The sequence below is a fragment of the Nipponia nippon genome, unplaced genomic scaffold (assembly GCF_047370975.1).
Source record: "Nipponia nippon isolate SJK-2023a ecotype South Korea unplaced genomic scaffold, ASM4737097v1 scaffold_10, whole genome shotgun sequence".
Taxonomy (NCBI): domain Eukaryota; kingdom Metazoa; phylum Chordata; class Aves; order Pelecaniformes; family Threskiornithidae; genus Nipponia; species Nipponia nippon.
Window position 1 is genome coordinate 8,213,334 of NW_028262291.1, and position 14,644 is coordinate 8,227,977.

The 14,644-nt window shown below is 45.1% G+C and overlaps 1 protein-coding gene across 3 annotated transcripts in view; it reads right to left on the reverse strand.

Annotated features, from left to right (window-relative positions):
• The window catches only part of MPPED2 (metallophosphoesterase domain containing 2), a 110,950-nt gene extending 96,815 nt beyond the window's left edge, over positions 1-14,135 (reverse strand). The window contains exons 1-2 of one of the 3 annotated variants that reach the window (XM_087746726.1): positions 14,121-14,135; positions 4,919-5,162 (exon numbers count right to left, since the gene is read on the reverse strand). In XM_087746726.1, the coding sequence (XP_087602852.1) occupies positions 4,919-5,046 (128 nt within the window). In that variant the 5' untranslated portion in view covers positions 5,047-5,162; positions 14,121-14,135. Of the gene's footprint in view, positions 1-4,918; positions 5,163-8,938; positions 9,017-10,130; positions 10,292-14,120 lie in introns of those variants that run through there. The other 2 variants (XM_087746724.1, XM_087746725.1) reach the window with 2 other exon arrangements.
• Between the last annotated feature and the right edge of the window lie 509 nt (positions 14,136-14,644).

Below are 14,644 nucleotides of genomic sequence, written 5' to 3' on the forward strand. Positions count from 1 at the left end.
TTGAGCTATGTCTACTTTTCTAAGAAGGGTTATTATATGGACAGAGCGACAATTTCCACCAAAACTACGATCCTCTATCACATCGTTATCAACTCAAATAGCCTGCCCAGTCACACTAGTGACTTAACTAGCTTAAGACTAAATGTCTGTATTCTCTCAACGAGTATTATTACATATACGAAATCCACTCTTCTGTAAATGTCAAATGAGTCCATGTTCTACTAATGCCAACTCTTTCCCCCTCCCCCTAAATACCACACACCTTATACAAAACAGAAGTTGAGAGTATTACAAATCAAATGCATGATTTCCCACTAATCTCAGCGTGAGTTTATAAAACCCATTAAATGCAGGATGGTTTCCCCAAGAAAAAAAAATACGCAAGATCCTATTTCTCAAGGTTAGTAGTCTAATAAGATCTCTGGGTTTTAACAATTTAAGGTTTTGTCACAGTTGAAAGTTTTTTCTTCTATGATTATACAGCTATATTTTTATATTACTATTATTATATATACACATTTACACACATTCATACATTTAAATACTTTATTCAACTATATATACATAGTTTAGGAATATAAAACTCTGTTTATGCTCTTTGTTTTAAAATAAGAATATTCACACGGGGAATTACCCCAGTACAGAAAAGGCAGTAAAATAACATAGTTACAGATTGTTCAATGTATCTCCAAATATGCATAAACTCATTTAGAAGACTTTTGCTCTGGCACAGAAACCTCTATCTTTTTTACTCCCCTACTACTGAATTTAAACCATACCAGAGTTTTGGTGTGTACTCCAAGTATCCTAAAGCCAAGGCGCCGAGCCATTCTGTGAGAGCAGAGGAAAGCTAACGAACCCCTCTAACAAGGCTCAGCCTGCAGTCACTCAGGCTGCAGCCAGTTTATCTCCACAGAACTCCCTCATCCTCACCACCTGGGCCTGTCAAAATGGGCATTTTCCATGACTGATACACAAAGATTATTTCACTCTCCCCTTTCTTTCCCCTGAAAGTAAATGGAGTGTTGTACCCAAACAGGAAGATTTTTCCCTCTGGTTAAAACCTAAGTAAATGATTTTCCATTTGGATTTGTCCTATTTTCTTCTCAGTTCTTTTCCATTGCTCTGAGGAAAAAAAAAAGAATGGGTGAGATGGGAAGGTTCCACATAACAAGCCTTAGTAATTCCTGTTAAATTAAAACGGTTTAAAGACCCACTGTGGTGGCTGCTGTAAAGCTGCAGAGTTAAAAGAAGAAGGAGAAAAGAAAAAAAAAAAAGAAGTCTTACAAAAAAAGAGAGAACACCCTGAGCAAATGACGAATATACCTGATGAATTCAATTACCTTCTAAGTTTAGCCATTTTTACTTTTTTCCTAATGTTTTCTTACAATAGTAGAAATTTTCTCTATCCTTTCTACTTTGAGGCTGTGGTTTCACAGGATGAAGCCTTCTGCAGCCTGAAGCCCGGCTGCCAGCTCCTCCCTCGTGTTCCCATCCCGCCCCGGGGCTGCATCCCACTGCTGCTCACCGGGATCCCTGGCACCACTGACCACAGCCTCATACAGAACATCTCACGGGTCTAAACAGGCTTACAAGTCTGGGGGTTTGGGTCTTCTGTTGTTTGTTTGTTTTTTAAAACCTTATAATACTTGGCAGCACGACACTGAAGGAGCAAGAGGCATTTGCCTCTTCGAGTCACAATTCCTGACAAAAAACTGGAGTACGAAGACTTTCAGAGGAAGAATAATCATTAAGAAGCAAAGGCAGGCACATTATAATTGTTATTATTTTGCAGCTGCCCTTTAAAGCAGGGAACTAAGGTGATGCTGTTAATTAAAACTAACTGAAAGAAAACATGACTTGTACAAAGCATTCAAATACAAACATTTTATAACATCTTCAGAAAACAAGTGAAACCTGTGGGTGGGAGCCTCGCTTCAAGATGACAAAATATTCAACATGATATCCCTTTATCCAAAATAATTGTACAGTAAAAATTGTCTTTAGAACACCTATTCAAACATTAATTAGTAGAGAAATAAAATACAAAGACTGGACAAACTGATTCAAAAGTCATACTATACCACAACCTAAGTAACTGACAAAACTGCTGTCACGGCCAGCCTAAGCAAAGGGAGCCTTAATACACTGGTATTTACCAGGTAGTACACTTAAACAGATTCACTAAGAAGTGCTGGTATAAAAATACATATAAAGGTGATAAAAGAGAACTGTATCCCTGAAGGCTGAGCCACAGCATACTGTCATGAAAAAGGCAGAAAATGAAAGTGGGAGAGAAAGCGCAGGACACGCGTCCCACGAACAGGCAGCGTAACGCCAGTAGTGCATTAACCACCAGCTTTACGCTGGCGATATTCCACAGACTCTCCCGTTTACTCTGTGTGCGAGTCAAGCCCAAAGGATACTGGAACAAGAAATGGCTCAGTATATGCCAAGAATCCAGTTCTCGCCTTTGCACGCGAAGATGCCTATCCATAAAGAAATTACTTTTAAAAACAATTATTTCCTTTAGGAAAGAGCATTGTCCTTAACCTGCACCCAGCCACTGATTTATGGTATGCAGCAGGGCCCTGTAGCAATATATTGCCCTGCTATTCACATACATGTTGTAACGCTCAGTTCCTGTGTTGCTTTACTCATTTTTCATCATCCCATGATTCTTTAAATAAATTTTTCACTAGAGAAGAATAAAACCTCCTCAAACGCCCTCTTAAAAAAAAAAAAAAAAGGCAGGCATGCATTACTTTAAGATAGCAAAAAAGAAAAGCAGATTGTAAAACCAAATCAAATCAAACAATCCTGGCAGCTGCAGCAACGTGGCACTACTGAAGATACAACAGCGTAAAAGATCACGGTTTCTTTGTTAATACTGCCTTTACCAATTTTCTGTTCGGGTTTCTTGCTTGATGACATCCTCTTTCAGAAATATGCATGCTTCCATTACAAAACCTTGGGAAGACAAATAAGGACCCCCTCTGAAGCTAGCACATGCTCTAGTCTCTCCTCCCCAGAAATAACCCTAGGGTTCTTACCATCACACAAACCCACAGCCACAGTCCTATCTCCATTGCCTTGCTTTTCTCTGCCCACTACTCTAGACACCTGGTAGGATCCTGTCATTTTTTCCTCAACAGGTTTTCCAAAACCCATCGTTTGTTATCCAAACCTACACCTGAACTCACCTCCTACACTGCAACACTGTTTTCTTTGCTTCCATTGTAAATCTGAGACTAATCCCCTTCCAGTTTTTCTGATTTTTTATCTCCCTTTTAATGCCACACCTTTCCTTGAAACCAAATTACCGATTTTGAGAAAGCTGCAGTATTTCAGTTAAAAATCCTTTAAAATACTGTCACTATATCGTACTTCATAGTTTCAGTATTTATTTCAATGATGAATTTTTCCAAACAAGTAAAATATCTTTTAAGGCATGTCAAGTCACCATCATTTAAGAGATATACAAATTATTAGGGAAGTAGCTGTATAAATGTTTGTGAGTTTCTGAAACAACGCATGAGGAATTTTTACAATGTTGAACACCACACTTTGTTGGTCCTAAAATCAGCCCCCACTGAAATCAATACCAGTAAGAAGGGGTACTTTAAAAACTGCTTTGTAAATTTCTTTTGTTTGCTCTGAATTCATTCTCTGCATAGAATTTGTACTAAAGGTCAGTCAGAAGTGCAGTCTGGAGCGCAAAACACGCAATGGAAATTTGCTGACAAAAGGTGTCAAAAGTGAATCAAGAAATGGAAGTATTTCTAAAAGAAGAGTTACATCATCATTGTAGTAATTAATCAAATGTAATTAATGAAAACTTTTTCCACCTTGAAAGGTCGCATGCATGACAGACACTCTTCAGCATCCTTCCTAGAGTTGCCTTTAGGAAGATTGTAACCACATGAAATCCTATTAGAAGGTGCTGAACTCCTACATTGTGACTCTTCCGGCAGGCTTCTACATAACAAAAATGCAATGAAGTACCATACAACTTTCCCCCCCTTATTATGCAAAATCCTTATCAAATTCAATAGTGTGACATCGTTCAAAATCCTGACTAACAATGGCACGCAGGAGGTCAAGAGATGTCGTCTTTGTTTTAGTTTCACGTGCTTTTCAGTCTATTAATGTTAAAAGAAAAAACAGAACCTTCACAGAAATAACCGATAAAGATCAAACCTAACTAAACAATGGGAAGGAAATTCAGAGTTAAAGCTGGTACTTAGCTCCTAACGCAAACCATTGTGCCTAGGTACTGTGCAGCAGAGCGATCCTGCAGGTCACACAATACCCAGGAATAACAAGGTGAGGTAAGGAGCCCTCGGCTCCCCACTTCCCATGCTTTCCTCGGTTTAAGCTCGGGCCAGGGACGGGGTTTTAACGCTGTATTTGTATGTCTTGGGAGGAACCGCTGGGCAGCCCCGACTCCTTTGTGCGGCCGGTTGCGGGTGGAATGCGGCATGCGGCACACGTTCCACTCGCAACCAGGAGGACAAAGGATTCAGTGATCAGGGGGGACAATTAGTCCCAATTAGGCCTATTTCGCAGCTGAGTGTAAGGGCTGGGGGAAGGGAGCTTAAATTTTAAAGCAACGGGTCCCTCAGGCGAGTTAAAGTGAGATCAGGAAAGTGACAAGTTTCAGAAAACGTCCCCTATTAGTCACCGCTGGGGCAAGCTTCGCCAGGCCTCCGGCAGCCACAGTTATCTCCAGGAGATGATGGAGCAGCCTTTCTCAAACGCGCCATGTGAGAAATCTGATAACCATTTTGCCTATTAGCTAATGTGACTAACCAATTTTTCCCGTTTCCAACCCACTCCTTCAGCAGCAGTTCTCAGTTTCACCGCACAGGCAGGCACGCAGGCAGGCACGCACGCAGGCAACGTCAGGAATACTCACATATGCACATGCGGAGGCTGGAACCTGCTCTGATTAATGTTGTAGTGCGTAAACGCCTGCGTTGGGTTGGAGCTGTATTCATCCACCGTGATGGTAACTTTGCCTTGTGAAGGAATTCCATGAGCCATCCTTCCTCCTTATGGACATGAGCAGTTCACAACTTCCCAAGGCCAGGAGCGGGGTAGGGCATTGTGTTCCAGGCGGCTCCCGACTCCAAGCAGCTCCTCATCAACTCCGCCGACCTCTGCCAGGAGAGAAAGACAGCACACGCTCCTATCAACTCAAAGGAGATAGAAACGTACGCAGACCTATTACTCTATCCTCTCCTGATCTCCATTCAAAGATAATTTTCTGTATTTTTGATGTACCCATCACCCAACTCTCTAAGCATTACTATTCACAGTTTTTTTTTTAATTACCTCATCATTTAACTCCATCATCATTAAATACATCCAAAGGATGAATGCTTAAAATAAGGCTTTATCTTCCGGAAAAAAAAAAACCACATGTTGAAAGCTCCAGTTAAATACTCCACATTTACTATTCTTTATTTTAAATAACATCTTGTGCTAATTGCAACCATGAAAATTAACAAGTGGACCCCGTTTCCTGAAGGACAAATGGCTTTCCACAAATACGCACACTTGTTTTCAAGGCCCTGTTTTAGCTTTACAAAATAAGTTACATCTTAAAGACTTATGAGAAGCTAATACAAGGCAGAAAATGTTACCATTTCATAGTAAAAGGTATACTTGAAAACCTCTGAATCAAAGTATGTATCTGTCCAGAGAAAGGCTGGTATCTAGACAATGTTAACAAAATATCCGTGTTACAGTGCACTAGCAATGGAACTGGTTTGGATTCATCACCAGACAGTAATGATTTATCTGACAGATTTAAGTGCGATTTTACGCATAAATATTTCTGCATAAGATGAAAGAAATACGCTCTTCCCTCTCTATGCATCCCTATCTTTCACTTCTTCAAAGTGCTCTTAAACGTATTTTGCATTAAGACCAGAAGCATTCTGTAACAGGAGCGTAAGCCCAACGGCCAGGAACTTCCCAAACCTGATCTCCATTGAGTTCCCTGGACAGAATCTGAGCTTCAATTTCCTCAGTCGATAAACTGAGAACACCTCAGCTGCCTTCCTTTCAGAGAGACTTTGTGAAAATTGATCAGCTGATGTTCGAAGAATACTTTCAAGATGAGCAACTCTTTAAAAGCCCTGTTTACGAGGCAGATCCTCAGCTGGGGCACACGATCCTAGCTGCAAGGACTTACACGAAATCATGACACTCGCATCAGTTGAGCCCCCCCCTTCAGTTGCCACACGCAATAGTGGATTTGTCATATCTGGTGTGTAATTCACGAAAGTAAATCAGTGCTTACTGGGAAGACAAAGAGATAGGAAAGAGAAGAGAATGACTTGAGCCCTGAGCATCAAACGAAGCAATATTTTTCCAGTATTTTCTTCCCTGTGTATTTTTTCCCGGACTTCTCTTAGCTCCCAGATAGAAATGTGTTTGCCATGTGTAACGTTCAACATTCAGAATCTTGGATTTGTATTCAAAATATATTTTTAATACAAAGACTAATTTCCAGTTTGGCACGAAGCACGATAAAAATGCCCTGCAAATGGCAGATGGCCTGCTATAGGCCATTTATTTTACTATTTTACAACCTCAGGCCTATGTAGGCTTCCATACGTTAGTTGGGTTAAGACATTCTGCAAGCTTCATTCCAGTAATTGGGTTCTATCCTTCATCTTCTTTATTATTGGAGGGGAAAAAAAAAGATGAAGGTGAAAATAAACCATAAAGTTCCTATTTAAAAACTGATTCACTAGCGAGGCAGTAATCTCCATAACTAAGGTTACAGTCTGGTCTTTGCACCAACACCCTCTCGTAAGAATAAGCGCAATAGTTTCAGGGGTAAAAATCAGCAAGGTGATCTTGATTAAACCAAATCTTTGCTGTGTTAGTCATGATGTGAGATGCGTGCAACAACTGCTCACGAATCTTAATGTAGTGGTTACCGTACCAAGTTTGCAGCTGTTTCCTTAATTTCCCTTACAATTATATTTTAGTGTTATTTTGCATAACAGTAAAACACAACACCTGCTTCAAATTGCAGTCCTGTTCCAAGTACTGTAATTCTTTTGAGATACTAACTACGAAGAGTGTGCAACACAGAGCAGCATAATTGCCCTGCACTGAAAAGTAAATACAAATGAAAACATCTTCCTGTTAGAGAAATGACTGTCATTAACAAGAATGCTAGCCATCAAAGCTCCCAGGAAAAAAAAAAACACCCAAGTTTTTCTTTTACACAGCAAGAACTTCAGCGTCTGCATAAATTAAGTAGTAGTGTGAAAATTACATGTCTAATGTTATTTTTTCGCAATTAAAAGCTACAATATAAAACAACAGGTTAAAGCAACAACAAAAATCTGCCTGGGCTTTCAGAAACGCTATATCACACTATTTTCAGTAATCTAGCATAAGAAAGGTCAGAACATTAAATTTCATATTATAGTTCACTCATGGAAAAAAAAATCCAATTTGTTCATGAGAGTGAATTATACATAAAGATAATAAGCGTTTTTTACAAGGTTTATAACAATCCATGTTACAGAAAGAAATTACAACTAACTGGCATAAAACAAATGGTAAGAGAATACTTGAATAGCTGTATTAAATACTTTAAAGTTGACTTCCAGTAAGATTGTAAGTATATAAACTGCAATTGCTTCCCATTGTTCCGATCTTTAATCTTAAGAATAAATCTCTATACTTAAATTAAGACAAAGCTGAACAAAGCATCCTTTTAAAATGAAATTCAACAAGAAATGCCGGACTGAAAAAAAAAAAAAAGTAAAATTTGAAGCTGGCTTCTGTGTCAATTCTCTAGTTTCTATTTAGTGCTCCACAGAGTACTACAGCTGACCTACCAGAAGTAGCTAATTATTACCTTCTTTACTGTGAACTTCTCTGAAGAAAATATCAGAAAGGAGCTGAACACTTCAAAACTTTAAAAACATTTATTTTAGGCCCAAGATAAAAAAAAAAAAAAAATTAAAAGGCTACTTTGAATCACTACCGTTCTTCTTTCTCCAGCTGCAATCCCTCTTTGAAGACTGCATACAGGAGATGAGTACAAAAGAATAAAAGTTGCATTATTTTTCACATCTGTCACGTAAAACAACGTGCAGTATCTTCCACGCCTTATTTGGCAGTTTTAAGAAAGAATGACTGTATTAAAAACCTGAAAGAAAACTGCTTAACACGTTGCGTTTTCCCAAATGTAGCTGTTATCCTGGGAGCAACAACCCTCTTCCAGGGCGGATTTGCACGGACAGTGAGCCAGGAGACCTGCTATTGTATACATCTGCTCAGCTTTACAGGTATAAACCGGCACTTCTTCACAAAAGGGCTGACGCGAACTTAGGCGCAGCTCGTTTTAAATCGGTATACAACTGCAGCGTCAAAAAACTGTCACAAAATATGCCCAGATAAGTAATTTTAAAACGCGACGCTCCGTTTCACGGGGAGCCACACACACACAAGCTCTGCGTACGCACATACAGGCACGCGGAAAACGCGTTTCCCCCCAATAAAATATTTACGCCTTCCTCATCTGAATTTCAGAAATTTGCCTTCTGGCTGGTCTCGCGTTGGAAAAGACAATCGTGCAAGGCAGGAGACGGGAAGGGTTAACCCCGTGTCAACACCTTCTGTTGATACATCCACTATCCCGACACCGTTACAGCATCAGGACACGTTACACCCGCCCGGAGCGCGGGCACTGCCCGCCCCAACCCCCCCGAGGGACGGCGGCCCCCGCTCCCTCACAGGTTGTCAGCCTGCCGCGGGGACCACCGAGCAACCGCCCCCGCACCCCCGCGGGGCTGCGCTGCAGTTGGCGGGCAACTCCGGGCTCCAGCCTACCCACCCCGTCCGAGGCGGAGGGGCCGGACCCCGCCGCCCGCCTCCCTCCCCCGCCGCCGACCCCCGGTACCTGGGGCTCCCGGCCGCTCGCCGCCTCCGCCCGCCGCCGGCTCCCGGGCCGCCCCGGCCGCGGCCCCGCGGGGCGCCGGGCTCGCCCCCCCGCTGATTGATGGCTCCGGGCGGCCAATGGCTCCGGCGCGGCCCCGTCCCGGCGTGTGCCGCAGCCCCCGCCCCGCGGCCGCTGCCCGGCCCGCCCCGGCTGCCCACCGCGGGGGCATTTCTGCAACGGCTGTGCCGTACGTGCTGCGGCGCGCAAAGTTCCCGTCACCCCCCGACCCCACAGAACCCAAACGATTTTTTTCGGGGGGGGGGGAGGGGGGAAGATGCTCGGGGGAGGGATGCCATAAACTCCACAGCGCGCCGCGGGGGGGGATGCCCGCTGCTTTTTATTCCGGCAGTGCCCACCCCGCCGCCCCCCGCACCTCGCCCCCAGCCCCGGAAGGTTTCTAAGTGCTTGAGGCCTCCGGGATCAGGGTTTCAAAGCGGGTTCTCCCGCCGGCGAATCGCAGAGGGGAAACTCCGCCGGGGAACGGCAAAGCAACCCGCTTTACCCTCCTTACTTTTGCGGCGTGTGTCCCCCCCCCACCCCCCCTCCGCTCCTCACCCACCCCCGGGTCCCTCCGCGCCGGGAGCCCCGGCCCCGTCCCCCGCCGGCTGCTCGGCGCTGCGCCCGCCGGAGCTGCCGCCCGCCCGCCCGCTGGCCCCAGCCAGCACAATGCTCCCCGGCCTACCCTCCCGGCCCCGCCGCGCCGACCCCGAGCCAGGAGCCGGCACCGCCGCCTCCCGCCCCCCGGCCGCTTCCAGCGCTGCAGCCGCCCCCCCCCGCCGCTGCCTCCACCCCGGCCAAGGAGCGAGGCGGCGGCGGCGGAGGGCAGCGGGGGCACGGCCTGGGGGAGGAGGGCAGGGCAGGCTCGCTCGGCGCCGCCGAAGCAGCCGCCTGGGCTGCGGGGAAGCGCCGCCGCCGCCGCACCGACCCGACCCTGCGGTCTCGGGGCGGTCACGCCGGGGAGGCAGGGAGAGCAGGCGGCCAGTTTTATCCTTATTATTGTTCGCAGGAGGCTGGCCCCGGCGCCGCCGCCGGAGCTCCTGCCCGCGCCCCCCCGCTCTCGTCCATGACACGGCACCTCTAACCCGCCGCTTTGTGCGCCGCTGCCCCCCGCCGGGCCCCCCCGGCGGGCAGACACCGACCCGGGGCCGCTCACCTTCCCTCCGCCGGCTGCCGCTGCGGGCGGGTCGGGGATGCCTTCAGCGCGGGCAGCGGGGCCGCTCCATGGGGCTGCGGGGGCGCGGCCGGGGCAGAGCCTGCGCCCGACCCCGCGGCGGTGCCCGGCGGCGGCGGCGGCGGCCTGGGTCCGGCTCCGGGTCCGGGGCGGCGGCGAGGGCGGGCGCGGTGCAGTGAGCGGGACTGCCACTGGGGTCAGGGAGCAGGCACCAGGAAACACGGCGGCCACGGAGCGCTGCTCGCAGACGCACACACACACACAGGCACAGCTCCTCCCGCTGCCTCGCACTTCACCCTCCCCGGGCAGGGAGGGAGGGAGGAATCGCTGCTGCATTTCCCAAGTGCGGCACAGCCTCCCCCCGCCGAGCCGGCGGGAGCAGCGGCTCTGCCGCCCAGCCGGGGTCGGGGTGGGGGGGTGCGGGCTGCCACAGCCCCGGGGGCCCGGGGAGGGCAGTGCCGGGAGCCCGCCGGGACCCCCCGCCGCCGCGGGGCAGCGCCCGGGAGGCCGCGGCTGGCGGCCCGCTCGCACCCCTTACACACAGCCGGCCCGCACCGCGGCTCGGCTCTTCCTCTGCCTAAAGAGCTGATTAAATAAATAAATAACAACAACAATTTAAAAAACAAATCCTCGAAACATGTTTTCACATCTCCCGCACCTTTCATCATTAGGCATTAATGCAGTGCTGTGCTCCTCCTGTAGACAAGCTAACCTCAGCAACCAGAAAAAACATAAAGAAACACTACTGTAGGGTTAGCCTTTCAGGCTGAACGTTATCTTAGGGTAGTTGGGGCTTTTCTATGGAGAGGTACAATCAGGGAGGTTGCTGTTGTCTTTTTTTAAGTCTTTTTTTTTTTTTTTTTTTCCAAAATCCACAGCAATTGTGTCAACAGCCACAACAGTAACAAAGTAAAGATTAGACGTGTGTGTTCTTTTATTTTCAAGACAGCAAACGGAAGGGGGGACTTCCACAGTCTTACACTTACAATGGGAGAAAAAAAGAAGAAAAGGAAAAAATTCAAAATAATTCAGAATAATCGAGCTGACAGAAAATAAAACCTCCTAACAGGCCCCTAGCAGTAAGTTGTGTCCTACATATTTTAAATAAGTAATTTTGACTCTGGCCAACCTTCGGATATGCATGGTAACTAGGCAGGTTTTTCTTTGTTGCTGAAAACAATGAGAAGGGTCCCCAGTATTGCCAGACAGAAATCCACTAGGATGAATTGTCCTGTTTAGAAGCATGGCAAATTAAGAAAAATCAACCCGAAAAAAGATTAAACGGTCTCAGTTTTTTCCAAATGTGACATTAGACCTTTCAGTCTGATTTTTTTTACTATTGTCATTTTCCCTTTTAATAGAAGTAAGCACTGTGAACCACCAAAGGAGAATTCCTGTTTCAGACAAAACGGCCCACAGATGAGTCGTCGTCCTCACCAAATCAAAGTAACATTTCCCGGGCATCTTTGCCTGGAATGGAGTCTGATGCCATAGCTTCACAAATATTTTTAGCTGACTGACTTTCACACCACTGTAAAATAAGCAATCCAGCATTCAGCCCGCTTACTCCACTGCTGTCCCTGCATTAGCCCTCATGTGAGAACAGGGAACCCCACGCAGGAAACCAATCCAATTGGCACCAGGGAAAAGCAGTCTGTTTTGATGTGGATCAGTCTCCCCATCCAATCCACTTCATAACTGCACAAACGCTTCTGCTGGAACAAGGCTGGGAGCAAGATGAGCAACAAAGAGGACAGGATAGCTTCATTGGTACCACTGCCAGCTTAAATACAAAAACATGGGGTCGGGGTGTGAGGAGGAACGGGTTTGACCCTGAACCTGCTGCATCCCTTCTCTGCAGTTGCAGCCCAGGACCTTTCCTGTATTTGTGTCCGCATACCACATCTAGAGCCCCCAGCGCTGCAAAAATGAGCTTCTAGCACAGAGGGAGAAACGCAGTGGAAGCCTGGGTAGGTGACTGGACTGGGAATTTGAGAGCTCAAAGACCTTCTCTCTGATACCTCATATGGTGAGAGACAAATCAGACGTTACCCTGGTGTCTCAGGGTCCTAGTACTGAAATAAGCATTTACCGAATTCACTAGTCCTTATATAAAGCAAGGTATGTGGCCTGAAAGTTAGCGGTACTTGGCTTTTGCTCATATGAATGCAGAGTGGGACCTGATTCTAAGGTCACATCTTTTTCACAACACTAAACGTTCAGCAACAACACAAGGCTGTAATACAGTCATTGGGAGCACTGTTTTTACTATATGACTTGACAAACTCTGAAACATTTTCTGTCAAGACCACATAACGAAACTCTTCCTTTTTCAAACTACTTGTTTTCTGTTTTGCCGAGAACAGTATGCTTTCCAAAGCTGTACTCACTTTAGAGTTGTGCTGGCTCTGCAGTTGCTAAAAGAAGGAAAAAATATTTTTCTTAAATTGATTAAAGGGTTTTCTGAGGGAAAGAGTTGCATTTTGTTGCCTTTCTTCTCTAATTCACAAGAGCAGTATCAAAATGCAAGTCTGTAAGTACAGAAAAAGAAAACATCTTTATTTTGGCTGGAATGTGTATTTATTAATACACACTTGACAAGAGTATCTCAGAGATAAATTTGAAAACTTAATAAGTAAACAAGCTGTTTATTGTGAGTGTCACAAGACTGATTTTTCTAGTTGGGTGAAATTCAAAACCGTGAACAAGCAGCTTTTGTTTACTTTAATGCTTCCTATTCGTAATGTTAAAAGTGTATGTTATACATGAAACCTTAGTCACGTTCAGAGTTTGCGCTGGATTTTGTTTTTTCAGTTTTACAAATCCAAAGTGAGTATCAGCAAATGTACAGATGCAGCAGATGCACGTTAAAAATTATAAAACACTACAGTATCATGAAAAGCATACAGATTCTTCAAAATCTATTATGTCATCTCTAATACACTTCATAGGTACCCCTGCCTCTGGTTTCTGCCAAGCACAAGACAGAGCTAACCACTTTTGAGACACACATAGAGTAGCCCAGATTGAACCACAGACACCCGTCTCACTTTGCTCTTTACTTTGGAAAAAATATTCCGTAAGTATCTGTGAAGCAATACAGGAAAGTATAATTTAAAGTCCACCTCTGAGAGCTGATTCCTTAAATACTAAGATTTCTTGAATGATCTTTTACACAGAAAGGAATTAAAAAAAAAAAAAAACCATTCAAACTGTATATCATGACATTGGTCCGTGGTTACAGTACTGTCCTGACACAGATCCTGCCTGGTCAGGATGCACTATGTCATGCGGTGCATTACTGTACTACACCATTTGCTGCACATTGCTTGTTGAGAGTACTCTCAGAGTAAGCTCAAGAATATTCCATTGTCTGACCGAAGGAGGGAAGACCTGATTACAGGGCCACGTCTCACTGTATAAAATGATCAACAATGCGACTTCAAGGCTGTTTCCACAACTGCCCCACTCCTCTGCCACTTACTTCTGCTCCCCTACTTCAGGGATACAAACCACACAAGAACAAATTCAGTTTTTAAAAAATCCTCCTTCCAAAAAGGCAAAAAGGGTTTTTAAGGCAGATCACTTCCCCAGTCCAGTCCACAGCACAGTCTCTTGATTGCTTATGCTGGCGTAATACAGAGTTCAGTGCAGGACCAAGACCAGCACAGGGTATGCTACAGTTTCAGAAAAAGCTAGGCCAGCGTTTCACACTATCTTTTAGTTTGGACACAGAATCAGAGGGGGTTTGTTTGTTTGTTTTAATATATGTATTTCCTGGATTTAAGGCCAGAGCATCAAGGGTTCTCATTTGTATTGCAGACAAAATTCAGTTTCAGCCTGCAGAGACTGGGGCATGCTGGTACAGCTCTAGGCAATGCATATTTTGATTTGTTAACATTTTAAGAAAGTTGAGTATGATACAGTGGACAAGCACTAGTAGCAATCTACACTGAAAGTCACTGGACTCACCATATTTCAATATAGACCACCGCAATTCTGCCAAAAACTGTATCTTAACAGGCTTGTTCCTCCCATTAAAGCAGATGTTCTTCAGTAACTGTGGAACAGAAGACAACAGGAGAAACCTGCATTAGTTTAGGTTCACGCGCTGCTGGCCAGACATTCCGAATTTGCAGAATACAGTTGGATAGTTCTCCATTGCCCTCTCCCTCCTTTTGTAGCTCATAAGTCACAGAGCATTTGGTGTGCATGCTGGCCAACAGCATGAAAACAACAGAAAAACATAGTATTAAAGAACAAATAAACGGGAAAAAACCCCAGGATTCCAATTTTGAAGATACAAACTAGTTTTTTAGCTCTTAGAGCTTCTTTCCCTTAAGAAAATCACAGACTGGAACTAGCAGCTAATTAAATCCTAAAAACTGATTATTTTTTTTTTTTAAATGCCTCTTTGCTTTTGATTTTTGTAATCTCTACCGTTATGAATTTTTATCTGACTTTTTCTCTCACAAACATGGGCCCGTCACTAACCT